Source organism: Physeter macrocephalus, chromosome 14 (assembly GCF_002837175.3).
Source record: "Physeter macrocephalus isolate SW-GA chromosome 14, ASM283717v5, whole genome shotgun sequence".
Lineage (NCBI taxonomy): Eukaryota > Metazoa > Chordata > Mammalia > Artiodactyla > Physeteridae > Physeter > Physeter macrocephalus.
In genome coordinates this window covers 345,472-372,270 of record NC_041227.1, presented here as the reverse complement: position 1 = coordinate 372,270, position 26,799 = coordinate 345,472, and the positions used below count along the sequence as shown (strand labels likewise).

General features: G+C 58.3%; 2 protein-coding genes and 1 long non-coding RNA gene across 7 annotated transcripts; 2 read left to right on the top strand and 1 right to left on the bottom strand.

Moving 5' to 3' along the window:
• Nucleotides 1-433: 433 nt before the first annotated feature.
• Nucleotides 434-2,218, top strand: ABHD16B (abhydrolase domain containing 16B). Its single transcript, XM_024128383.2, has one exon. It carries the CDS (start codon nt 739-741, stop codon nt 2,149-2,151), a length of 1,413 nt encoding a protein of 470 aa, XP_023984151.1. The 5' UTR covers nt 434-738; the 3' UTR covers nt 2,152-2,218.
• A 1,897-nt stretch (nt 2,219-4,115) lies between these two features.
• On the top strand, nt 4,116-19,889 carry TPD52L2 (TPD52 like 2). 5 transcript variants are annotated; one of them, XM_028498672.2, is made up of 9 exons: nt 4,116-4,297; nt 6,742-6,887; nt 8,705-8,853; nt 9,727-9,786; nt 14,192-14,293; nt 17,237-17,341; nt 18,116-18,157; nt 19,173-19,221; nt 19,751-19,889. In XM_028498672.2, exons 1-9 carry the CDS (start codon nt 4,279-4,281, stop codon nt 19,844-19,846), a joined length of 768 nt encoding a protein of 255 aa, XP_028354473.1. In that variant the 5' UTR covers nt 4,116-4,278; the 3' UTR covers nt 19,847-19,889. The 5 variants fall into 5 exon arrangements, with proteins under 5 accessions (XP_028354473.1, XP_028354476.1, XP_007104001.1 ...); XM_028498675.2 differs by having other exon boundaries at nt 4,118-4,297; nt 17,315-17,341; XM_028498673.2 differs by lacking the exon at nt 4,116-4,297 and adding an exon at nt 4,778-4,853.
• Nucleotides 19,890-23,454: 3,565 nt separating this feature from the next.
• LOC114487672 (uncharacterized) lies at nt 23,455-24,216 on the bottom strand. Its single transcript, XR_003682933.2, has 3 exons — nt 24,126-24,216; nt 23,865-24,003; nt 23,455-23,557 (listed from the first exon to the last, which is right to left on the bottom strand). It is a non-coding gene; the product is annotated as an uncharacterized lncRNA (long non-coding RNA).
• Between the last annotated feature and the right edge of the window lie 2,583 nt (nt 24,217-26,799).

Here is a 26,799-nt window from a genome sequence, read left to right as displayed (position 1 = left end):
CTCCCCCAGGGACTTCCCGGGCTTCACCCTTGCACCGGGAGGGCTGGGCAGGGAGCTGCTCCTCCTGGCTGGCCTGTTGGGGGGCCCACATAGCCTTTGCAGACTCTCACACAGCCTGATCCCCAGGGCTGCTTCGTCCTGTCTCTGCTCCCTCTCGCACCAGGGCAGGTGCCTCGGGAGGTGGCGGGGGTTCAGGGCCGTGGGCAGCCCTGCATTTTTCCCGGTGAGACCGAGGAAGAGGTCAGCACTGTTGATTTCTGGCCTGTGTGTCCACCTACAGTTCAAGGAGGAGGGGGCCAGACGCTGCTCAGGCGCGGGTGGAGGTGGCCTTGCGCGTGGGTGAGAGGCTAATGAGGCCCCGGGAGGACGCGGGCCAAAGGGGGCCTGGCGAGGGTGTGGCCGCGCCAGGGTCCTGAGGCTGTGGCCCGGGCGGGGGCGGGGGGGGGGGGGGGGGAGGGGCGGTCCACCACGCCCGGGAACCCTTTGTGCGCCCATCAGAGAGTGCCGCCTCTCCCGGGCAATGGTGACTCACAAAGCCGGCCCACGCCGGGCAGAGGATGCCTCCCCTGGCCCAGGTCATAAAGGCCAAGCCCTGAGGAGGCATGTCCCGAGGCGGCCCCGCGCGCGCCCGCCCCTTCCGCTGCCCTCCGGGCCGGACCTAGGCCTCCCACTGCAAGCGCGATCCGGCCAGCGACTGGGCCTTAGGGCTCTCTGTCGGGGCCCAGCGCCCCGGCGCCCATGTGCGTGGTCTGCTTCGTGAAGGCGCAGGTGCACTTGTTCAAGATCTACCTGATGGCAAACTACGCCTACAACTTCCGCGGCTGGCCTGTGGACTTCCGCTGGGACGACGTGCGCGCCGCCGCCGGGGGCCGCAGCGGTCACCGGGCGCTGACGTGCGCGGCGGCCGCGGCGGGCGCGTGGCTGCTGTGGGGCGCGGCGCTGGGCGAAGACGCGCAGGGGCGGCCGTCCCGCGGGGCGCGCAGCCAGGCGCAGTGCCTCCTGCAGCAGATCCGTGAGCTGCCCGGCCAGCTCGCCAGCTACGCGCTGGCCCACTCAATGGGCCGCTGGCTCGTGTACCCCGGCTCCATGTTCCTGATGACGCGCGCGCTGCTGCCGCTGCTGCAGCAGGGCCAGGAGCGCCTGGTGGACCGCTACCGCGGCCGGCGCGCCAAGCTGGTGGCCTGCGACAGCAACGAGATCGACACCATGTTCATGGACGGCCGCCAGCGCCCGGGCAGCCATGGCCGCGGCCGGCGCCTCGTCATCTGCTGCGAGGGCAACGCCGGCTTCTACGAGATGGGCTGTCTGTTGGCGCCGCTGGAGGCCGGCTATTCGGTGTTGGGCTGGAACCACCCAGGCTTCGGGGGCAGCACGGGCGCGCCGTTCCCTCAGCACGACGCCAACGCCATGGATGTGGTGGTCAAGTACGCGCTGCACCGCCTGCGCTTCCAGCCCGCGCATGTGGTGGTCTACGGCTGGTCCATCGGCGGCTTCACAGCCACGTGGGCCACCATGACGTACCCGGAGCTGGGCGCGCTGGTGCTCGATGCCACCTTTGACGACCTCGTGCCGCTGGCGCTGAAGGTCATGCCCCACAGCTGGAAGGGACTGGTGGTGCGCACGGTGCGCGAGCACTTCAACCTCAACGTGGCCGAGCAGTTGTGCCGCTACCCCGGGCCGGTGCTACTACTCCGGCGCACGCTGGACGACGTGGTGAGCACCTCGGGCCACCTGCGCCCCCTGCCGTCGGGCGACGTGGAGGGCCACCGCGGCAACGAGCTGCTCCTGCGCCTGCTGCAGCACCGCTACCCAGCCGTGATGGCGCGCGAGGGCCTCGCTGTCGTGACCCGATGGCTGCGTGCCGGCAGCCTAGCGCAGGAGGCCGCCTTCTACGCGCGCTACCGCGTGGGCGACGAGTGGTGCCTAGCCCTGCTGCGCTCCTACCGCGCGCGCTGCGAGGACCGGCAGGAGGACGAGGAGGCCTGGGGCCCGCACGGGCTCGCTTTCCCCTGGCTAGTGGGCCAGGGCCTGAGCCGGCGGCGGCGCCGGCAGCTCGCGCTGTTCCTGGCTCGCCAGCACCTCAAGAACGTGGAGGCGACCCACTGCAGTCCGCTGGAACCCGAGGACTTCCAGTTGCCCTGGAGGCTGTAGACCGTGCTTCTGCGTGTCCCTTCTCCCACCCCCCACCCCAAAGCAGTAAAGCTGGCCCTGCCCGGGATCCCCACCTGGTGTCTGGGGGAGGGTGGGGCAATGCAAAGGGACCTGGCATGCTCCCTTACTGGGGCATCCCCTTCCCTCCTTTCTCTTCCTCCCTCCAACATTTGGGGACGGTCCCAGTCTGCTCCCAGCTCCTAGAGGGAATGCAAAGATTAACCTGACCCAGTTTATGGCAACACTGCGTGATGGGTGCCTTGATCACCTAGAAAGGATGGTGTGAACATGGGCTGTGGGACACCAGGAGGCGTCCTTCACCTGGCCTGGGTTACAGGATGACTCTGGGAAAGATGAGTGTTGAAGGGTCTGTGCAAGTCGCCTCTAACTATGAAAGGACACTGGCTTTGGAAGGGCTGTAAAAGTCTTAGCAGCTGGACCTCCCCAGGAGTGCGATGCTGCTGCTTCATAGGGTTCCCCCCGCCCCATTCCTGGCTTCTACAGGATGGGGTTCACTGTGGAACCACAAACTCAGAGTAAGTGGCAGGCAGTCCAGGTGGGACTACAGACACACCCACACTGACCACTCATTGCTTTGTTCCTGGCTCAGGGACGCCGTACAGAATGAGAGACAAGCGCTCTGCCCGCCACCCTCTGAAATGCAGTCGCATCCTTACCACCTGCCCTTAATTGTATGAAGAAGGGGCTACGGCTGTCCTCAACCCCTGGGGACAGGGGCTGGCCAGGGTGGTTTCAGCTAGAAACTCTGGAAAAGCTGAAAGAAGGCAAGTGGGGCAGGCATATAATTGACGGCCCCAGAGCAGGACCTGGCCTGGATGCACCTGGGCCAGTGCAAGCAGAGGCAGGTACTTAAGGTGACCTAAAGTACCAGGAAGACCTATGGGGAGAAGGTGAGCTTTGAGCTGAGACAGTAAGAGGAGTTAGCCAGGTGAAGGAATGGGTTTCCTTCCTAGGGATCAGTACATGCAGGGTGGCTTGGCTGTTAGGGGGGATGCTGTCCAGAAGGGTCAGATCCTCAAGGTTTGAATACCACTTAAGCATTGGTCCCCAACCTTTTTGGCACCAGGGACCGGTTCCGTGGAAGACAATTTTTCCACGGACAGGGGGGAGGGAAAGGTTCAGGTGGTAATGTGAGCGATGGGGAGCGGCAGATAAAGCTTCGCTCGCTTGCCCGCCGCTCACCTCCTGCTGTGCAGCCCCAGCCCCTGCACTAAAGGATTGCTTGCAGAGGCAATTAGTAGCCAAGGAAGGGTAGTCGTGGGACTTGCTTTAGCGGGACCGGGTTGCCTAATGGCTACACACCTCTCCTTTGACAAGTTTGGCAAACTCTTCTCCGGAGTCTGCAGGAAGCAACTCAACTAGCTGAGTGACGGGCAAGTAACTCTGGCCTCAGTTTTCTCATCTGTAAACTGGGGAGGGCCCCATCCGTCTCACCGGGTTGCTGTGAAAAGGAAGTGAGAGAACACGGGGTCGAGGGGCGCCTCCAGCCAGAAGAGAGCAACTCGTGGTCGCGCCTTTTTCTGCGCAACCCTCATACAACTTAAAAATCCCTACAAAAAGGACAGACCCAAAAAGAAAAAGAGCCCCAAAGTCAGTGGGTCAGGCCTCGGAGGGATCGCGAGCGGCCTGAGTCTGACCCGCCGAAGTACGTGAGCCGTGGCGCTCGCGGCAGCGGCTAACACCATGGAGACCTCCAAGAGGCCCACCTCCGGGATCCCGTAGCGCCATGTTTCACGGTCCTCCCAGTTCCCACCTTACCCCGTGCACCTCAAGACCGTTCTACCTGTGCTTCTCGCTGGTGGACCGGTCTCCCCTTCCGGCTTCGTCCGCAGCCTCGGCCAATCAGGTTGAAGCTGATGAACCGGGACTGGGCCAAATCACTCCCTCACTGGACACCGCTCGTAGGGGCGGGACGGGGGGGGGGCGGAGCAAGCGTCAAAGCGGAAGTGGGTCGTCGCGCAGTTGATCATGTTATGCCGCGGCGCCTGAGGCGATTCAGGTGACTAGTGCGTAAGCGGCGAGCGACACCTGGTGCGGCCCGCTCGGTTCCCGCTGCGCCCGCGACCCCGGCTTCGACGCCAGCTGCGGCCCGGTCGCCGCCTAAACATGGACTCCGCCGGCCAAGGTACCCGCGGGCCCGGCGCCGCGTGGCGGCCTTTGGGCCCCTCCGCCTACGCCCGCCCATCCCGCGGCACCTCTTCCTCTCCCAGGCGCGCGGCCTAGAAGCTCCTGGCGAGTGTTCCGCCCCCGCTGGGACCGCTCTGAGCACTGGTTCCCCAGCGCCCTCCCCTCGCCCCAGAGTCTTGGGTTTCGTCACTCCGTGTAGCTCCCACTCTGCCCCCTCCCGACTCTTGCCCGGCGGGCCGCCCTCGGTCCCCGCGCAGGGCCCTCGGGGACACTCCATCCGGCCCTGGATGCGGGCCGAGGTGCCGTGCGCGGCGCCCAGGGAGGGGAGGGGAGGCGAGGCGACGCCGTCCTCGCGTTGGGCGCAGCGCCCCTTGGGTGGCAACGCAGCTTGGAGCCCAGCCTATTGCAGAGTTGTCTGGAGGGGGAAGGGTGCAGTGAGTCTGGGGCACACCCAGCATACCAGGCCTGTTTCCGGAATAGACATCCCAGACTAGTTTGAGATGGCCGCTGCGGCGTGTGGAGCGGGCCCAGAAGCTTAAGATCTTGAGGAGGTGGTACGAGTCTGTCTTCCATCCTGGGGTTCTAGAGGGGGTGCTAATGCTACGTTGATGTAACTACACTGGATGATTTCAGGGTGCTTTTCTATCGTTTGATCTGTATCAGCATATTAATTAAACATTAGAATTTGTCACAGGCGTGGGGTTCAGGTCATGAGAACGACAGAAAACATTTACTGAGCGCCTACTATGTACCAGACACCATTCCAAGCCTGTTTCTCAGATCTTTTTCCATTTTCGGAATAACCTTTTTAGAATGGTCCAAAAAAACCCCATTTTGCAGATGATTATACGGGCTGAGCTGAGACTCACCCAGGTGAGGGGCTCTAGCCCCCTAGTGTTGCCTACTGCACCAGCCCGTGTTAATTCTCTCTGTAGGTCCTTTGGTAAGGACCTTGGTCTCCTCTGAGTCAGGGTGTGAATGGCATCTGCCTGCAGGGGGGTACTGAGCTTGGTCTCACCCAGTGATTGGGCAGTGCACAGCGTGTTTGGTGAGTGTACAGTTTTATCTGGGGGTGGTTTCCATGGGATCCAGTTTTAGCTTTATAAGCAGACACTGTCTGAGGGCCTTCATCTGTTTTTTTAAGAATAGAAAAGTTGTAGTGATCTTAAGGCACTTACTGAATTTGAGTATGTTCAGCATAGCAGGTACCAACGATGAAGTAAAACCACGTAGGTTGATCTCAGTTAAATGTTGAAATCTGTTGATTAAAAAGAAAAGCTTCATTTAGAGAACATCTCTAGAGCACCACAGAAGTGCATGGCTCCAGCTGTGGGACATGTGAAGGGAATGACACGCCCAGCTAAATAGAGTGTCGTTGGTTTTAAGGGCATTTCGCCTATCTTTAGCAGACTCTAGGGTTTCTAGAGTAGACAAACATATCTGCAGTTAAAGACACTTTTACTGTTTTGCAACCTTTGTGCCTTTAATTTACTTTTCTTTCTTTTTTTTTTTTTTTGGCCATGCCGCGCTTGGCTTGTGGAATCTTAGTTCCCTGACCAGGGATTGAACGTGGGTACTCGGCAGTGAAGGCGCAGAGTCCTAACCACTGACCATCAGGGAATTCCCTTTAATTTACTTTTAAATGTGCCAAACACCATACAGAGCCCGTCTCTTCACAGAACGTGCTGATCAAAAGGGAAGCTGTTTTCAATGCTGATTGTATAATGTACTAAACGACGACGGCCTTGCATTTGGAATTGGAAAGAACTGACGTAGACCTGTTTTTCTTGTAAACTTCTAGTGCATATAGGAAAGTGCGTTTAACGTGGAGAGCAAACGTGACGCAGGGGTTCGAACCTGGTCTGGGTATAGCAGAGGTGTGAGGAGGCAGTGCCCTCTGCACACCGCCGCAGCCTTCTTGCTGTGGGGTGAGGGTCGAGGATGAACTGAATGGATTTTGTTTTGCTGACTCCCCACAGGGGCTGGATGACTGTGTTCCTTGTGTGTAATCTTAGCCTGTGCCCTGGCGGAGCAGCTGATTGGAAAGTGGTGCTGGTTGTGTTTACAGCTGTATTAAGTTCCTTCACGCTAAAACATGGAAGAGCTGTTAGATCCAGCGGCTTTGTTTTTAACAAAGGTTTCCTGTCTGTGAAGATAGTATTCTTACAGGAACCAGATTTAGGGAGTGGCTGCCTTGTGCCAGCATTTCTAGAACCTGAAGAAGCAACTTGGGTGGCCTGAGATGTGGCTGCTCTCAGTCTGGTGGCCAAAACCATCTTTGCAGAACCTTTCAGAGAAGAGGCATTGTCTCCACGGGTCCCCCGCCCCTTTCCCCTAAACCTGCCCTTGCACCCTTGCTTTCTTCCTTGGTGGAGATCTCTGTCCTCTATTCCTCCGTGACTCCTTATTTGATGCTCTCTGACCGCATTTTGTCTCTGGCAGATATCAACCTGAATTCTCCTAACAAAGGTCTGCTCTCCGACTCCATGACGGACGTCCCTGTGGACACAGCGGTGGCCGCCCAGGCTCCTGCTGTTGAGGGTCTGACAGATGCCGAGGCGGAGGAGCTCAGGGCTGAGCTTGCAAAGGTGTTGTGTCATGGCTCTCCATCCGGGGGTGACTGTGAGGCCCTCCCAGCCTAATGGGGGGCCAGAGTGCTGGCTGTGCTCTGGAGAAATTGCCCTGGGAGATTGTCCCTGGAGCCCCACAGAAACTGCCCTCTGCAGCCCTTGGTTTGCGTGTGTCTGGCACTTTGTAGGTGCTCCGTGAGGAGAACGTCCACGTGGGGCAGCTGCTCTGAGCACACCATCTGCTGGGAGTTTCTCTTTTGGAATCAACACGACATTTTCAAGACCCCCACGGATATATCTGTCCCTGGGTCTTCATTTTCCTTTTAAAAATACTTCTTCTGTAAAAAGCATTTCTTGTGATCCTTTTAAAGTGAGAGCTCTTTAAGAGGAGATAGGAGTTAAGAACAAAAGTCTCTGCGTATAATTTTTATTCAGACTAACTGCGAAGAGTGTTTCTTTTTACGGTGTGATACAGAGTCTGATAGTGACTCACTTGAGATTCCAGAATCTGGGGAAATGAACTTGTTGGCATCAGTCAGGCAGAGGCTGGAGCACGCTTGTTGCAGTTCTCTGCTCCGTGTTCGGAAACAAGCCCCTGCTGATACATCCTGGGTCCAGGCCTGGGTCTGAGCAGAGCTGGTCATGTGGACAAACGCAGCCCCAGGACCAGGTTTTAGACCATAGAGGGGGCCGCCCTTTCTGAATTGAACGGAGGTTAAAGGAGAAGCAGCAAGAAGTCCCAGGAGACTTATGTTTTGCCTTTTATTTCAGGACATGTTGGTTTAGAGAATAAAACCACAAGGTCTCTATCAGAGGTGAATTGCAAAATGAAGAAGCTCTGTGTTTCTTAAAAATTTCAGCTTGCGTGTCCACGTGCCCTTAAGCCCATGTGCCCAAAGCACCATAAGTGGAAAGTTCAAGTCACCGAGTGTCACTGCTGGGGTGACTGGTAATAGTTTGGCCTTAGATGATCCTGTAGTTTTGAATCATTTCTTTTTCAGTATTTTCTAAAGCAGAACCTAGTGATATATAGGGTTCTAGGCTGTTGTTAGTGTCTTAATCCAAACAGTAATTTTTTTAAGAAAGGGACTTTTTTTTTTTAAGAGTAGCTGTTCACAAAGGAGCAGGAAGTATTGAGAATTTAAAGTAGGAAGGCTCTAAAGGGTGCTCCTCTCTGTAGTTCACTCTTTGTTTTAAGACATGAGAAGGTTCTGGTCGTTATTGTCAAGACTTTTTCTGTTGCCCAACTCAAATTACTTTAAGCAAAAAAGAGAATTTTCTTTGGGCTTGTGTAAGTGGCTTTTGCCGAGGCCTGCAGCTGACCTTGGGAACACAAATGTTGTCACAAGGGTTGTTTCTCTGTCACGTGGGTCTCTGGCCATCCATCCGTGTGTCAGCTCTGCTTCCTTCCCCCGACGTGTGGAATTCCCCCGTGGTGCAGATGGGGCCTGGCTGCCAACCCTCCCACCTTCTGTTACTCACACCCAGGCCCAGAGCCTGGACAGAAGGGGCTGCTCTCGTCTAAGACCCGTTCCTAGTCCCAGGGAAGAGCTCCGACAGGCCTTGCTTGTCGCCTACGGGCGGGCAGCTGTGGTCAGTAGCCCCGCCAGAACGCTCGGCTTAGGGGGGCGGGACAGTTCTCCAGAAGTCGAGGTGCTGGTGCCCCATACAAACAGAACCGATGCCTGCTGTAGACTGTTCCTAAGACGAGCTGTGTTTCTGTAAATGGAAGATTCTCAGGTGATTTTGAGAAGGCCTTCACTGCGACGTGTGTAAGGATGGTGGTCGCCTCCCGCCGTAGTGGTGGCTGAGTCCTGGTAACCGTGCTTTTGCAGGTGGAGGAGGAAGTTGTCACTCTGCGCCAGGTGCTGGCAGCCAAGGAGAGGCACTGTGGAGAGCTGAAGAGGAGGCTGGGCCTTTCTGCCTTGGAGGGCCTGAAGCAGAACCTGTCCAGGGGTTGGCACGATGTACAGGTCTCTAACGCGTGAGTGTCTGCTCTACCTGCTTGATGGGCGTTGAGTCCTGGGGCGTGAGGGGCCTCCTGGGAACAGGGGCGGCAAGTGTGCCGCTTGGAAGCAGCCAGCTGAGGGCCCTGAATCCTTGCCAGCAACTGAATTTGTATTTATTCAAAGAGTGTAGAGTCTACACGTGTTTTTAAAAGGCGGCAGACATGCTAGCTAGTTGTCCAAGCAGAAATTGACGAGAAGAATATGTTTCAGGGTCTAAATTGGAGAGAACACGAATTAGGTGCTTAATGAGGCTGGTTTTCCAGTGGTCCCCACAGGTCAGCGTCTGCTGAAGTGGACATGAGTCCTTCTCCTGAGCATGACGTGGTCAGGACCTCTGACCCAGACCCTGCGTGCCACAGCTCTCTGAATCTGGGTAGTGCGGCTGTGTGGCTCCTCTGAAACGTATCCTCCAAGGTGGGGGGATGGGAGATGTTTCCCACTATCTGAGAAGCCGTGTTCCCACAGGAAGGCCAAGTCCATTTTCATAAATCTGCCCTAGGAAAGGCCCAGTTCTCTGTCCTAGGAAATTGTAGGCCTTGAACCCCAAAGGGTAGCGGTCGGAGTACTGTGTTGGGGCCATGGGCTGTGCCCTCCTTGCTCCTCCCAGCCGTTCCCCAGGAGACAGCTCCCGTCGAATGAGCAGGCCCTGCTCCGGCGTGAGGAGGGCGTCTGGCCCTGCGGACGCCTCACCTGGGCCTGCAGGGCGGGTGCTGAGCAGAAGCAGGCTGCGCGCTCAGTCTTCCTGCCAAGTGGTCCTTCCCTGTTTTCCCTGGAATTTCACTTGCAAGTTGGAAACCCGAGTTGAAGTGGTTTTTCTAAATCATTTACCACAGGCTTTCTGTTTTTAGCTACGTGAGGACTTCTGAGAAACTTGGAGAGTGGAATGAGAAAGTGACCCAGTCGGACCTGTGAGTGCCTCTGCTGCCGGCACCTCCATCCTCTCCCTCCTGACACTGCTCGGAGGGGCAGGGACGCTGTGCACGCTTGGCTCAGACCTAGTTGTGGTGTTTCTGGGCTATTTTGTTTTTAATATAATCTTTCTCCTCTCAAACACAAAAGAAACTGTCCTTTCAATGCTTCTGGGAGAGGGTGCAGACGCTGAAGGAAGTTCACTCCGCCACCAGACCGCACTGAAAGCTTCCCCCTGCCTGATGTGTGTCCCTCAGATCAGAGGCCAGAGCTGAGCTTGGGCCACGTCTCTGGCTGGTGATGCACCTTGGGCGCCATCTGGACTGATGCTGATGGTGCTTTTCCCCCTCCTTCCCCTGCAGACCTGGCTCCAGCTGTGATGCTCTCAGGGTCTCTTGCACTTAGGGGTGGCTTGAGCTGGGGGCGCAGCGTGGGCCGTGTGGGTCAGATCTCGGAGCTCCTTTGGCCCGAGAAGCGCCAAGCGCTCAGCCACACAGAAAATAAGTAGAGCACGGAACCCTCCTGGGTAGCTCTCTGTGTCTGACGGAGCTCTGGTTCAGAAGGACTCCCGACGTTTTATTTGAGATTCTTAAGGTAATAGCACTTCATTCGTGCTCCAGTCCGGTTATAGCCTTTGAACTGGGGGGTGCGGTATTTTATTTTATTATTATTTTTTAGATTTTATTGACTGATTGATTGGCTGCATTCGGTCTTCCGTTGCTGTGCGTGGGCTTTCTGTAGTTGCGGCGAGTGGGATCTACCGTTCGTTGTGGTGCGCGGGCTCAGTAGTCGTGGCGCACGGGCTTAGTTGCTCCGCGGCATGCAGGATCTTCCCGGACCAGGGCTCGAACCCGTGTCCCCTGCATCGGCAGGCGGATTCTTTAACCACTGCGCCACCAGGGAAGCTCCTGCAGCATTTTAAAATAGTCACTTTCTGGGATGTCTTGCTTAGAAGGAAGTGCTGTCGTGGTTGCCAGAAGGCACGGGCAGAAAGCCCTTCTGTGTTGGGCTGAGAGGAAACGGTTGTGACCCAGCTTGTCTTGGAGGTTCCCGGAAGCCCAGGTTGGCCAGCTGTGTGCATGGAGCCTTTGCAGCCTGGGGTCACGAGGGGAGCTGGGCACAAAGTGGGTCTGGTGGTTGGAGTTTCATGCTGTTTGCGTGGCTTGGTAGGGCAGCCCGTCGCTGCAGGCCGGCTCACGGTGCAGACCAAAGCTGGAAATAGCCTTGGGAGATCTTAGTGCTGTTCTGTAAAGCCGGTTGACGGGAAGCTGCTGGGATACTGTTTCCGACGATCACGGTTCTGACTCCTCTGAACGGACCCTGTGGCTCTGGGCCTGCAGGTGTGGCTGGTGGGATGGCCCTTTGCACGCGCTTCATCAGGCAGCAGCCACGAGGTCTTAGCCCCAAGTCTGGTGGTAGAGTTGTCAGGGCTGGAGGCATCTCTGCAGTGATAGCCCAGGATGGGGACAACACGACACAGCTGCTCTGCACTCTCAGGGGCGCCTGACTGGTGCCTCCCTAGCGGTGGCTGCCGGAGACCGCTGCTGGGGTTCCGTGTCCAGAGCCTCGGAGCCACCCTGTCTTTCGTGATCTGTGTGCTGGTGGATCCCTTTCGGAGAGCGCCGCCCTGGGGGAGGAGGCGGGTGTGTGCAGCCTGAGCACTTAGCTCTGGTGCAGTGGTCCTGTCATGAGTGTGTTGATGCCATTTGGGAGGGGGTCTCTTCCCTCGGCCAGCTGTTGATTCAGCAGCCATGCTCTGTTGGTCGTGAAGTGATCTCCTAATGGGATCCTTTTCTAGGTAGATCATAGCTAAAATCGTGCTTTGCCTGGACACCAATAAATTGCACAGTCACTCGTTGGCATGTTGAGTTCTTTGGTCACAGGTGACAGAAAGCACAGCTACAGATAGTGTCAGCCTAGGAGGGACGGGGAGTCTCTGCCCGGGGCTCCCAACCTGGGTCCCTCCCCCTTCCACTCTCCCCACGGTGGCTTTGCGCTCAGCTAGCTCCTCTGTGGTCAAGGGGTGCCTGGTGGGGCTGGATGGCATCTTCCCAGCCTTGCAGACCAACAATAAGATTGTGCTCTCACTGTGGTCAGGGAGCTGTAGCTCTGGCCAGGCAGTCTGGGATCACGTGCCCCACCGAGCAGGAGGCGGAGACAGCCCCCCAAGGGAGGGTCCTGGAGGAGGAGCATCCAGCAGATGCCTCCCTCTGACTGACAGCTCACTGATCATGGGAGAGGAGGCTTTTGTTTTCCTAAAAGGTGAAAGGGGGCTTCCCTGGTGGTGCAGTGGTTGAGAGCCCGCCTGCCGATGCAGGGGACACGGGTTCGTGCCCCGGTCCGGGAAGATCCCATGTGCCGCGGAGCGGCTGGGCCCGTGAGCCATGGCCGCTGAGCCTGCGCGTCTGGGGCCTGTGCTCCGCAATGGGAGAGGCCACGACAGTGAGAGGCCCGCGTACCGCAAAAAAAAAAAAAAAAAAAAAAAAAAGAAAAGTGAAAGGAATTTCCAAAGGTGCAGCAGCCAGAGCCACACAGCCTGGTGCTCTCAAGCACGGGTGGGGCCGAGTTACCAGGACACAGACGCTGGCTCTGCCCTGGCCTCTGCACCACATCTGTCCCAGAGGGGTGCTGCCCTGCAGAGTGGCCCACAGCACGCGCCTCTCCTCTTGGTGATTCAGTTCCTGGGCCCCCCTCTAGGTCACCCTCACGATGCTCCACTTCTGTTGCCACCGTTTTGAGAGACACTGAGACAGGCCATGGTATAGGTGGCAGCTCCGGGTAAAGGCGTCTTGAAGTCAGAAGGCGCCTGAGAGAATTGCCACCAAAGTCTGTGTGGAAACCCTCTGAAAGGAGGGTGTGGACTTTCGGTTTTAGTATGAATCAGCTGTGACCTAGAATGGACCTTGTCGCTCGGCCCAGGGGATCCTGTCCAGGCCCCAGTTGTCCAGATACCTGGGTCGCTGGGCAGGTGATTGGACTTTGAGTTCCTGTTCGCTTCAGTTCTGTGATCGTGTCAGACTATCACCAGGGGAGGAATTTCTCGTTGTCAGGGTTTTCTAAGGCCTGGGTTCAGAATGAGGCATCTTATTAGTTTTTGAATCCAGAAAACGCAGAAGCAGATTTTTCAGTAAGGATTTTAGAAATTATTTTTTCCCCGTTATTAGCAGTGTGTTCCAGAATCACTGATCTTCTGGAAACTGAGATAAATTTAAATGTCTTAGCTATTTCAAGATATTTCCAAACTCTTGCTGGGAAGTGACACGTGTTTTGAGGCCCGGGCCCTGCTGTGCTGTGAGTGGCTGCAGCTGAGGGGAAGGGAGGCCCCTCCAGGGTGCTTGGGGCCAGGCTGTCCCCCCAGGACGGGGAGTGCAGGGCTCCCGGTAGGAGGCTGGCCTGAGGGAGGTGGGTAGCAGGCGCTCAAGTGGGGCCTCCCGAGGGCGACGGTGCGGGGTGGATGGGAAAGGGGGGGCCGGGAAGCCCCACTGCCGGTGCCTTCCGAGCCAGCCCTCTGTGACCTGGGGGTGCCAGGAGGGCCGGAGCCGGCTGGCATCCCTGGAGCCCTACCATCTTGAGCCATTATCGTGGGGTTGCCAGTTTGGCTAGAAAGGAGCTTCTGGGTTCAGGCTGCTGTGTCTTCTGTTTCTGGTGGGGGCTGGACGGGGGGCGGGGGGGAGGGTGCTGGCGGCTGTAGGTGTTGGCTCTCAGCCTGGGCCTGAGGGTGTCCTAGCCGTCCCTGTGGCCCAGGCACCCTACCCGTGCCTGTGCCACTGCCGTTGAGGTCACGAGCCATCTTGTTGTGGGTGGATGGGGCAGGAGGGTGTGGAACAGGCTCTCTCCTTGGGGCGCTAAGACCACCCCCTTGAACCAGATCTCAAAGGACATGGTAGATGCAGAACAGGAGGGTGGAGGGCTGGAGGGGCTGCTCGGGGTCTGAAGGCTGGCCTGGCACCTGCTGCACTTGCCGGCTGCATCCCCTGTGGGTGTGGTTGAGCTGTTCTGTCCTCAGAGGACTGTCTTAGATGAGAAGAGAAAAGAGAAGCCCCAGGAGGGCCTGAGGGGCCGGTCTGCTTGGCCGCAGGCCCTAGGCTCTGTGCACCTCTTTGCTGCAGGGGTCGAGAGAGGTGGGGCAAGTAAGTTTCCACAGAGGGGAGGGAAGCCTGCATTACAGGAAGAGCAGAAAACGGTGTTATTACAGGGTGGGGGGTCGTGACCTGGCAGTGCTGCGTCTGCCCCTCATGCAGTCCCCTGGGGGCCCTGAGACAGGACACGTGTCCTCTCCCTGGTGGCCAGGCTCACTCAACCCCCCTGACCGCCCCCTCTTTTCTCTGGGTGCCTTGTCCTTGGTGTGGGGAGGCATGGCTGCGCCTTCAGTTTGGTTGGTTTAACTGGTGTTTCTCCTTCCAGCTACAAGAAGACCCAGGAAACCCTCTCTCAGGCAGGACAGAAGACCTCAGCAGCCCTGTCCACCGTGGGCTCTGCCATCAGCCGGAAGCTTGGGGACATGAGGTGAGACTCTCTGGCCCGACACCTCTACCCTGAGACTTGGGACGGGCAGGTGGGGTTTTAGGGGGTTTAGATCTACTAGAGGGTCTGCAGGAAGCCTGCCTGAGCCTCCGGGCTCAGATGCACATGCCTCAGGGGCCCCTCACCACCCGCAGGTGTGGCCACGCCAGCCCCGGACCAGTTGGTTCACAAACCCTTGTTTACCGGCTACCTCTGCCATTTATTTGTATGTTTTTCGGGGTGAGGGGTGGGGGTGGGGTCACTGGTGCCTGTGGGTAACTTTGGTACTTGGGGTTGGTGAAGGCGGTGCTTCTTGTTGAAGTTCCATGGAGAGAAAGCGATTCGGCCTGGGGGCAGCATCAGCCTGGGTGGCCCGCCAGCCTGGACAAGTCGAGGACGAGCGTGGTGTTTCTCGGGGTGTTTGCCAGGCCTGCCCTCAGAGAGCGTGCGGCTGCACACTAGGGCCCCCGACTGAGTGTTCTGTCCCAGAGCGGACGAGACTCTGGTGGCCACCCGAGTGCCTCTGGGGCCGGGGAGCGTGGGGGGCCCGGGCAGTAGGTGGACCACACGCAGCAGTGCCCACCCCCAGCCTGATGGCCACGCCGCTCCCAAGCCAGGCTTCACCCTGAGTTTCCTGCTCTGGGCTTGGCTGCTGCCCCCGCAGGGCCTCCGTGGAGCCAGAGGCCGGGGCGTGACCCCTGGCTGAGCTCACTCCTCACGGTGCCCTCAGAGGGCCTCCCTCGGGGTTGTTGGGACTGAGGGGCGAGACGGCGGGCAGTGCGGGTCGCCCCCGTCGCCAGCCCTGGACTTGGCTCCCAGGGTTCCACTGCCGGCCCTGCCCCGTCTCCTCATAGCCAAGAATCCGGTGGAGTTGCCGTGGGTCTGGCCCGCTGAGCATGGCCTTGGGGGTCCCCCTGGACCTGATCCCTCACCTCTCACCCTTGAGTGGGTTCCTTCTTGCCTGCTTAGGGTAAGCGTTTCCCTGCCTCACAGCCTGTGGCTGCCTCGTGGGCCTCAAGATAGGAGGCCAGCCCTGGCCGATTGGCCGCAGGCGCTCGCAAGCCCCAGGCCCCACCCGGGTGAGCAGAGGACACCTGGTGCCTGGAGCCGTGCTCAGGTTTTCTCCGTGTTTGTTTGACATCGTTACACCTCTCCTCTCCCCGACCCCCCCAGCTTTTTATTTTGAAAAACTTCAAACCTTCGGAGAAGCGGAACAGTCAGTAATAGGCAGTCTGTGCCTCAGGGGTGCACACTCTACACTGGGGGTCCCTGCGGGCAGCACTCGGATGCAGGCCTTGCCCACCGTGGCTGTGATTCGGGCACAGGAGGGACCCGCCCCCCCAGGCAGTGGCTCTGCCCTGGCAGCAGGAGGGCCCGTGGCAATTGCTCCCCAAGGCTTCGCGCTCCTCGGCTCACGCTTGACTCTGGGTGTGTTCCTGGATCGAGTCTCCCTTGACGCTGGGTAGGGTGCCTACTGTGACCACATGAGCCAGGATGGGGTAAGCCTGGCGACGGTGATCACACGCCCCTGGCGGCCAGGCCTCATTCACTCCCAGGGCCCGTCACAGAGCGAGGGGAGCGGGGTGTCTGCTCGGGTCTGTGCTTTCCTGCAGAGGCTGGTCTGATGACAGGGCATCTGAAGCAGGTGACAGAGGTCTGCTTCGTCCTCTTCGGGGAACATTCTCTTTCATTTTTGGTGTCACGCGCTCATGTTCTGTATTCTCACTCACTTTCGAGCGTGTTCAGAGCACTCTGGGTGGAAAGCAGGCAAGAGGGCAGAGCCCCAGGCGTGGGTGGAAGCGGCTGCGGGCGAGCCTGCTGGGCGGTTCCTCACGTGAACGGCTTCGGTCTGGGGGAGCAGTGACGCGGCCCACGCCATGCTCCGTCTGCCCCCACTCTCTGCTCAGAACCTGGAGTGGCCGTGTCGCTGCGCGTCCTATGCCCGCCATGTGTGAGTCAGCCCGGCAGAGGCACCGGTGCGTGGTCACGGTGCCTGTTGGCTGGGGTCTCATTCCGGGGCCTGTTGTGACTGCTGCTGCTTTTGCTCTCATGATTCCAGTGGTGCTGTGATCCTGGGGGTCTCAGGGTCCTCGGTGTGTCCCCATCGCCTCACCACGTGGTCTCAGGTGGTTTCTGAGGTCAAGGCCCATTTACCTCCGTGGTTTGGAGCTCGGGGCTGACGGAGTTGCCCGCTTCTCGAGCAGGAGAACCAGGCCCAGGGAGGTCTCCCTTGCACGTTCAGGGTCAGGTGCTGCTCAGTCCTTCAGGACAGCAGCCCCACACTGGTGTCTCGAAGGGCCTGTCCAGGAGTAGCCCGGGTCAAGAGGCCTCCTGCATCCCCGGGGGTGGGGAACTGGACTGGGGCCAAAGACCCAGTTAAAGCAGGGTCAGGCCTCCGTCCAGCTGGGTGATCTTTGACGGGACACGTGCCTCCTTTCACCATTGGGCTCGTTCTCCCACCGAGCGGAGCAGGTCCTGCCGCCCACCAGAGCGGTGTGGGTACATCAGGCCATGAGACTGTCACTTCTGAAATGATCTGCATGTTGGGGTGGCCTCGTCCCCCTCCCCACCCACCCCCCCAGGCAGCTGCCCTTGCAAACGCTCAGATTTCTCGGTCAGCTTCTGTCATCTGTGGTGATGGAGCCAGAGCATGAAGTTCTGAGCCCTGGGGGTGTCGCAGGCCCTGTCACGGTGCAGGGGGCGCCCCGGCCCAGCTGGAGTGCAGGCTGAAGGGGTCCTGGGTGAGGCACGGACCCCCGGGGCTGAAGAGCACCTCACGCCCTCACTCTACTTGTTTCTTTGGGCTTCTTCTCTCCAGTCTGTGGCGTAGTCAGACGCGAGGGTCCCTCGTATGTGACCGCATCCGGGAGGGCGGGGCAGAGGCTGGAGAGGGGGCACGTGTCCTCCTCCAGCAGCGTGGTCGCCGGGGTCCCTGTGCTCTTCCAGAGCTCAAGCAGAGGGGCCGGGGCAGGACCAGGCGCCCCTCCTAACGCTGCATCTCTTCTCTCCTGCCGCTGCTCTCAGGGCTCGGCCCTTCTCACACTCCTTTAGGTAAGACTGACGCTGGACACGCCGGGCACGGCGGGCCTCGGGAGGCTGTGCGGATGAAGGTGGGGGTGGGGCCAGCACAGCAAGGTGGTCACCAGCGGTGTGACGGGTGCAGGGCTTCTCCCCTGATTGTGCAGCCGGCTGGGTCCTGTCGCTGCCCGTTCTGAGCCGGCCTCACTGAGTAGCCATCGGCCCACCCCTGACTCTATTCCTGGAAGGGGCCCTGCCAGCCCCCAAGCCGTCGTGTCCCCATGTCCTCCTCCCCCTGAAGCGGTCCTGCCCCTCAAAGTGGAGCTGGTCTCCTCCTCCCCGCAACCAAGCGCTCTTTCTGCCGTGGGGTGCTTGGGACCGGGTCAGACAGCCTCCTGAGTGTCCTTTACCTCGTGCTGATCAAGCCGCTCCTCTGCCTTGGAGGTCTGGAACCCAAATCCAGAACAGTCTGTGACTTTAAATATTCCTTCTTGCCCTGCTGGTCTCTCTGGAGCTTGCTGTGAAGTCACGTGGGGACACCTGGCGGTTCTTGGCACCAGAAGTGTCTTTAGCACCCCAGGCTAAGGGCGTCTTAGTTTCCTTGTCCCAGCACCCTCCTCGGGCAGTGTCTCGCTTCTGGGGTCGCGCGAGGGGCACCCGGGTCTGGTTCTCCCCCGGGGGGCAGCCTTGTGGCTTCTCTGTGCTTCAGTGGTGCGGGGTGGGCGGGGCCTCAGCTTCCTGCCTGGGGAGGCTTGTCCTGTCCATGCCTTAACTCTCCTTCTCTGCTCCTACCACGCTTCCGAGCAGCAGCCACTCCATCCGCCACTCCATAAGTATGCCGGCCATGAGGTAACGTGCCCCCGCACCCCACGGCTCCGCGAGCCCGCTGGGACCCCACTGGGAGGCCGGTGGGAGGGGGTGGCTCCGGCTGGTCCGTCTCACTCCCCAAACCCCTGAACCAAGGACCACCTTCCCCCTCAGCGTCCTCTTGGCTCAGGGTTGGGAGATACCTCTTCGAGGCTGAAGAGCAGGTGGGGGTGAGGCCCCAAACTGGGCTCCACCTGGAACTTTCCAGGGCTGCCCTCAGGGCGGGGCCGGAAGGGGCAGAGAGGCTTGCGCACGCCAAGAGGTCTCAGGTGTCTCCAATATTTTTATGGTGGCTGTTTATCCTGAGAACAGCCAGAGCCGAGACCTGTTCCTCCTCGAAGTCCCCACCTGTGCTCGCTCCTGCTCTGTAGTGCAGCCTGGGTCCCTTCAGAGCTCATGTCCGCGTCCCAGGAGAATCCGCTGCAGCTGCTGCCCCCCGAGCGTGCCGGGGGTCACTAACAGGCTGCCTCCAGAGCCAGAGGCCTGGGCTCAGGGAGCTGCGGAGCCAGGGAGGGGGCTGGGGGCTGGGTGGGACCAGGCCTGGCCTGCTTTCTCCTCTGCCTCCTCATCACCCTCTGCTCTCCGAACGCTCCTTGGTTTTCCTCTTGCTCGACTTCTGTGAGAGATCTGTGTGAAGAACACGTGGGACTTTCCGTAACCCCAAAATGTGTGCATTTAGGGCGCAGCAGAAACGTGCCCAGCATCTCCCGGCTGCCCAGTCGAGGGGTCTGCAGTTTGCCCAGATGAAGTCTGGGGCTCACCAGCTGGTGGCACGCAGATCTTCTGTTCTGCAGTCGGGGGGTGTGGCTGACCTCGGTTCTGTCCTGGGGAAGCCTCCGAACATGTGTGCCCCCTCCCCTTTTTTTGGCTCATCACGTTTTTGCAGTGAGACCTAGGGATCTCTCCGGAGGATGACCCTAACCCCGAGTTCCTTCAGGTTTAGGAGGGTGACAAAACAATGTGTTCCTTATACTGACATTTTTCTCTCTCTTTAAAGGAATTCTGCCACCTTCAAGTCATTTGAGGACCGAGTTGGGACCATAAAGGTAACTGGATCTGGACCGCCCAGTTCTGCTGGGGTGGGACACATCACTAATCATTGTAGGTACACGTGCAGTTATGGGAAATGATACGGAGAGCTCTTGTACCTTGTGCAGTTTCCACCGGTGGTAACATCCTGCAGTGTCACAACCAGGAGACAATGGCTGTTACAGTCACAGCAGAGCACAGCTCCACCATCCCCACAAAGATTGCGGCCTGCCTACCCCCTGCTCTACACCCCTGGCAACCCCTAACCTGCTCTCCATTTCTGTTGTGTCAAGAACGTCATGTAAATGCAGCCATGCGGCGTGTAGTCTTTTTGGGGATTGGCTCTTTTCACTCTGTAATTTCCTAGAGAGACATCCAGCCTGTTTCCCATGTTGGTGATTTGTTTCTTTTATTGCTAAGCGGTGTCCATGTTACATAAACTCACGTAGAGATCGGACACCTTGAATTCCCAGCATGGGCCTAGGATCTGCTAGGCAGGCACGCTCTGTCTCATGTTCTTCTTTCTTGGTCTTTTCCCATCTGTAGTCTAAGGTTGTCAGTGGCAGAGAGAATGGCAGCGACAACCTACCTTCCCCGACGGGGAGTGGAGACGGACCCCTGCCCGATCACACGCCCTTCTAAGCCCATAGCGGCTTTGCCCGGCCACGGAACAAGCACACCCTCATTGCCACAACTGCAACTTCGAGCGGCGGGTGTTGAGAACAATCACGCCATCCCCGTGGAGACGTGGCTGCCGCGCTCGCGTGGGTCAGAGAACATGTCTTGTACACAGACGCCTCCCCTTCTGTCAGCAGATCAGCAAAGCACTGCGCCGTCCTGCCTTAGAGCAGGAAGCGGGCAGGGTGGTGGGTCCCAGGGTGCGAGCCAAAGCCAAGCTTCCGTTGGGAGTCTTGTTAGTTGATCAGCATGTTGAAAGCGGGGTGGTGGGGTGGGGGGGAGAGCGATAAGTATAAAATGCGTGGTGTTTTCTAAACTTCCCTAAGTCGCAGAAGGAAGAGTCATCCAGAAAGCCCTGCCTGATCTGCAGTTTTATTTCAAAATGCCAAACAGGAAAACTACCCATTTTCTGAGACCTTCCAGAAAGCTGATTATCAGCAGATGCCTAATCATTACACTAATGATCTAGCTTTAAGAAAAGCAAATTCTTTATTTTTTAAATGCAGTGGGTTTTTCAAAAAGTAAAACTAAGCAAAGCAGCTTTAGCCTCACAGTTAGAAAATATTATTCCTTTGGACTCAAGCTGAAGTGCACGCCTTATATCGCCTTATGTTTTATTTGTTTATAATGTTTTTATATATATAAACGAGGGTTCTTCCGTGGATTTTGAGCACTATGTAAAATCCTGCATCCAGCCGAGGGGCAGCACCTCTGTGCCAGTGGTGTGTTTTATTTCACGAGTGCATTCCATCCCCGTATAGAAAGCTGGTTTCTCGCTCCTCTCAGTGACTGGGGCAGCTCCCGCTGGCCGGTGGGGGTGGGAGAAAGACAGACTAGCACCTTCACAGAGGGCTGGCGCTGCCCCTGTGCAAGCTGGGCCTGGCTGGCACATCGCCGATCAGCGGCTCCAACCTGCGTGTGGCACACGCCAGGGCCAGCGAGCAACAGGCAGACCCGCAGGTAGGTCAGGGCCGGGGCGTCGGGTCAGCTGGGACTCTGCTGTTACCTTTTCTCAGGAGCTACAAAGATCTCTTTCCGCTCCGATGCTGCCACAGCCCAGCAGCCTCTCACCCAGGGCCCCACGTCTGGCGTACCTGGAGGGCCAGCTCTGTGCCTTACAGGCTCTTAGCGGGCAGAGACCTTGCCTGCATCTGTGCACTCTTGAAGGGAAGGAGCCATCAGCTCAGTGTCTTCTCTGGTTGACTGTGATGTGCTGTCTGGTACCTGAGTGTCTGCTGGTCACTTCAGACACACTGGGGCGGTGGCGAGGCGGTGGCGGTGGCTGCAGTCCACACTCGTGCCTTGGGAGGAATGCTGCTCTGTGCTGTTTCCCCGGGGTTGGAATCTCTCAGATGGGGTGTGATGGGAAGGCAGGATGCAGGTGTAATAACTGATTTATCTTTTCCTTAAAGTAGATAACGGGTGATTTGTCAATAAAGCATTCCTTTGGGGGAAAACCCACTTAAGCTCGTGTGGTGTATCTTACTTCATTCAGGAAGGTGGCGAAAGAGTGGCAAAGTAACCGACAGGCAGGATCCCTGCACCCGAGGGAGAGGCAGGCAGGAAATAGATGGTCTCAAATACAAATTCTAGATCTTCAGTGCCATGAGAGGGTGTGTTGGTGACAAAGCTGTGGGGTCTCTGGGGAAGGGGGTATGGAGCATGGGGAGGAGCCGGCCAGGTTAGTCGAGTCTGGGCTGCGCTGCCAGAGCCATGCAGGCGGGCACTGCAGCAAGAGGGTGGCCGGCCGGCCAGGAGTCACCCCACTGAAGGGCTCGGGCCCGGCGGGAGAGCTGCTTGAACTGCTGAGGTCACCTAGCTGCAGCTGTAACAGCTGTGGTGCAGGAAGGGCACGTGTGTCCTCGGCCGGGTGGGCGGGTGGAGGGGCTCACTGAGGGGGGGGGGGTGGGCCCTGGGAAGAAGAGGGTCCTGTTCCTTGGGCCAGCAGTGTGCGGCCATCTTCCCGTCCTCGTGGCCCGCTCTGCTGGGGCACCACGTGAAGGTGCCGGCCACGGGTAGACGACGAGTCCTGGAGGAATGAGGCAGGGGTGGGTGAGCTCACGTGTGCAGAGTGGGGAGCAGGGACCTGGGGGTGGGGTGCGGGGATGCTGCGGGGAGCACTTCTCTGCTAAGTGTCTGAAGGTCCTCTGGGTGCAGGATTCAAAAGTCGAAACGGTGTGAGGCCCGCTCAGATGCGCCCGTTCCCCGCACACCCCCCACCTGCCCTCTACGATGACTCTTCATCCTCCCAGTGCTTTCTTCATGCAAAACCGAGCAACTACGAATGTGTATTCTCATTCCCTTCCCGTTCTTACTCAAAAGATGGCTTACAACTTCCTGCACTCTTTTTTTCCTTCCTAATGCTGTGCCCTGGAGTGCTAGCCGCACCACCCCCAAAACTCTTCCGGGGAGAGCCTCGCTCTGCGCTGCCCTGGTGCTTCACGTGTCCATTCCTGCTGTATTGGGTGTGCCCAGTGGGAAGTCCCTTCACTGGGAGCATCGGACCTCCTTTGGGGTCAGAGGGCATGGCTTGCCTGCGATGCAAGAGCAGGGAAAGTTAACGACTTCAAATTGTATGAGATACACGCCCCAGCCCGGCAGTCCAGCACAACATGAGGCGGCACCAGGTGGAGAAAGCACCACCGCTGCCCCCAGTCAGCATTTACTCTCATTGACGATGGAAATGGGTTCCATGTGGTCTTCACTTATTCAACATTTAAATGTCAGTGGGTAAAAGTTTGCTAGGCTCTCGTTCTGGGGAACAAGGATGACCCTGACATGGACCTAGCCCTCAGATGTTCCCCCTGAATAACGGACCCGTGAGATGAGCTTTGAGAGCTTAAAGGACTAGCAAGTGGTGGGGCTGGCATTGGACGGCAGCCATGGCACCTGCTTCCCTGAAGTCTCAGTTTCCTCTCAAGGTGGGGTAAGGGCACCCACCTGGCCCAAGTGAAGGGCCTGCAAAGCACAGGGCCGGACTGCAGCCACTGTCCATATTTGACGGTATTCTTCCTCTTATTTTCTCCAAACAGGTTGGCTTGTCTGTTTATAGTCATATTTGTAATAACGTACTTCTAATATATATCGTGCATTTTGCTCATTTTACTTTCAGGAGCCATCACAAAAATTTTCAGTGCTATTAGGTAACCTTTGTATACATCTTATAACTATATTGTTCCATTTGAATGTGCTTATTTGTACAGTTGTGCAGGTTTCCATTTTCACTATTATAAATAACACCATCAAGAGCAGCTTGGTGCATACAACTTTTTCTGTATTTGGGAACATTTTCTTAGAAAGAATATCCCCTAAGTGGAACTAGTAGGTCAAGGAGGGACTCACTAAGGCCTGCTTCATTCATTCTTGCAGTGCCCAACACAGCTTCATTCTGAAATTGGTACCGGGTTCATTTGGTTCTCTCATTCCTCCTGTGATTCTGGCCCGGAATCTTCAATCCTTTTGAATCAACGGACATAGACACTAATCTGGCCTTTCTGTTTCTTGGTTTTCAAAGGCCTTTTCGTGCCTGCTTGATGTTGCACAATTTAATGGCTGCCAGGCGACTTCCTGAGCTCTCTGCCACTTACAGGCCCTGAGCCTCGGACAAACTGCGCAGTTCAAGGCCGGCATGATGGCAGAGAGGTGTAAGAGGGCAGAGGTAGACGGGGCTGGAGCCTGTTGGCAAAGAGTTTGGATTTTACTCAACGTGTATAGGGAGCCTTGGATGTCTTAAAGTTTCTGTGTTAAGAATATGACTCCGCTGAGTGGCAAATGGCCAGTGGGCAAGTATGGAAGTGGGGAGGCCGGCCAGAAAATCTGCTGGATGGCTTCTAGGATGAAAACTGGCACATACCGGTGTACCAGGCACAGAGCAGGCACTCAGTAAATGGTAGAACTGTTTCTGTCATAAGAAGTGATAGGGAAGGGTAACGAGCAGGTCTCCCCTCCCTCAGGGGGTCACTGAGATGAGCAGCGGTCGTACCTGGACAGGGAGGGAAGTGAGTGGAAGTTGGTTCACCCGCCCTTTCAAGACATTGTTTGTAGGTGGTTCTGGGAGGGCCCGGACAATGGCGGCGGCACTTCGGTGATTGGGCAGGCAGGCAGGAAGTCGCATCTCTGCGCTGCAGGGATGAGCAAACGTCAGTCCCAAACAGTGGCTCAGGGGCCGTCGGCCTCCTGGTCATCTCCCACCAGCTCCCTCTCCCGTTCTGTGACGAGAACAATTATGTGTTCTCAATCTTACGTAAAGCGCGGGGCAAACTCAGCTGCAAGACAAGTCCCCGCACCTCTCCCTCAGGGCGGCTGGCCGAAGCACCTGCCGGCGCACCGGAGAGCACCTGACGCTCTGGTGAGCAGGCCCCGCCCCCGCTCTCGGCCCCGCCCCTGCGGGGGCGGTGGACGCTTCCGACTCCAAGGTGCGAGCTCCGCCCACGGCTCCAGGGGCCCCGCCCGTGGGCTGTCACTCGGGGCTCCGCCCCACTAGTGGGCGGAGCCTTCGTCCAGCGCTTTGGGCGCACGCTCGGCCTGCCCCTCCCGCGGCTCCGATCCGCCGGCGCCCACGTCCTCCCGGGAGCGCGCGCGCCGGTGCGGGTGCGTGCGTGAGCGAGCGTGAGCGTGCGTGAGCGTGCGCGCCCCCGCCGCCTCTGCCGGTGCTGCTCCCGCGCCCTCTGCCGCTACCCCCACCGCCGTCTCCGCTGCCGCCGCAGCCGCCGGGTCCCGAGGCGCAGCCCCGGCTGAGGAGCGCGTCAGCCGGCTGCCCAGCAGCGCCGCGCAGGGAGGAGCGGAGCCGGCGGGCGGGCGGGCGGGCGGGCGGATGGGGGGGGGGGGCGGGGGGCGGACCGGCGCGGGGTGGCGGGGCCGCGCGCCAGGAGGCGGAAATGGCGACGACCCTTCCTCCCCCCTTCGTCACCCCCTCGGGACCGGGGTGGGGGGGCGGCGGCGCGGCCGGAGGAGCGGCGGGAAGGCCCAGGCCGTGCGCCGCGGTCGGGCCCCCGGGCCCGCTCTTGGGGGCGGCCAGAGACCCGACGTGCGGTAGTCAGTGCCCCCCCACCCCCCACCCCAGCGCAGCTCGCGCCCCGGGGCCGGGGTCTGCGCGGGGCGCCCCCGCCCCGGGGAGGGTCTTTGCTGTCCTGACGGCCGAGAAGAGGGTGCGGTAGCCAGTGCCCCCCCACCCCCCACCCCAGCGCAGCTCGCGCTCCGGGGCCGGGGTCTGCGCGGGGCGCCCCCGCCCCGGGGAGGGTCTTTGCTGTCCTGACGGCCGAGAAGAGGGGCGCCGCCGGTCCAGCAGCCACGTAACCTGTGCCTGGGTCATTACGCTTATATCTCGCGGAGTTGAGCTTTGTTCCTTGACGCGCTGTAGATTAATCTCGCGGGTGAAAATCATCTGGTTTGTAAGAAAAAAATGTTTTCTCTGTTCGCGAGGACATCTGAAGCAGTGCCTTGTGTTGTAGTCTTGCCGAGAGAGGATTAGGAACTCATTCCCGCGGGTTCGAACTTGTTTGTGTTGAGCGGCTGGATCAAGGACTCGCTTTTTCATGTGCCTAAGAGATGAGTTCTCAAAATTCGCTCGGTTGTGCTATGCAGGAAAAGGAAGCAAAAGTTTCTGTGTTATTTTGGTTTTCAGGTTTAGGTGTGATGGGGGTCATAGACTGAGCGGTGCTGTGCTGGACACCTTTGTCCTTACTGGTTGTCTGTTTAAAAACTACCTTGCTGACATGGACAGTTATACTGCCCCGTCTTAAATCTGGTTGCCTGAAGGCAGAACTCTAGTCAAAGCCGCTGAGATTTTGTGTTCGTTTATTTGCTTCTTTCTTGTTAAACGTGGTGCTGAGTTTCAGGATGGAGGCACCTGTCAGACGTTGAGAGGTGAAATTATGAGGCAGGACTTAACGGGCTTTCAGAAACTTCCTGAGAGTGTGCAGCTCTCGTTCCACCTGTGTCAGGGTTGCGGGACTTGGTGCACCTCTGATGGCACGTGGCCGAGCCAGGGGCTGAGTGGCAGGTGCTTCCAGCAGCACGGGGCTCTGAGGGGCACACGTGTTGCAGGACCCCCATGCCTGGCTCCCTTGGCCCTGGTGAAGTCAGAGCAGCTAGGGGTTGTCCGGTGAGCAGACACTAGAGAGGCACGTGGAGGAGGCAAGGCCTTGCTGGGGGAGCTCAGCTGTGGAACCAGTGTGGCCTCGGAGGGGGACCCTTGCGGGGCAGGGATGCCTGTCAGGCCACCCCCATCCTCTGTGACCAGTCTCCCTACCACTGGCCCCCTGACTCACTCTGCGGGCCCCCCGCCACAGTGGCTTCTTCGCCAGGCTCTCAGCAGACTCCTGTGCTCCGTCCCTGGCTCTACCCAGATCACTGGCGCCCTCACCCTTAGGGTCCGGGAGGGCAGGCCTTCCCTTACTGCTTTACCTGGAATTTCAGCTCGCCACTTCCTGTTTCCTGTCTCCCTTTCCTGCTTAGTTTTCCCACAGCACTTCATTCTTCTAATGTCCTGTTTAATGTATTTATTATACTTAATGTTTTACTATGAGGTGAAGTCCACAGGGAGGCTGTTTTGTGCAAAGAACAGTGGCTGGCACATACTGCGTGTCCAGGAAATACTGTTGGAATGAATGGAAGTGATGATCGTAGTAGCAGCTCTGCAATACAGTGACCTTGTCACTCGAAAGTCATTGTGGCTGAGCACTGAGTACTGTGGCTGGGTTCTGAGGGAGGGTTGTGGCAAGTCACCTCCCCTTTGGGAAAGGACAGCCAGTTAAGAGGAAGATCAGAAAGGTACTTAGGATCTCCCTGTAAATCTTTTTGCAACTTTTAGTCTATCGTTAGCGCAAAATAAAAAGTTTTTTGTCATATCTACCACTGGTGATGACGCTTTTAGAAATTTTGTCTTTGATTAACGCCCCAGAAAGTAAAACCCACAT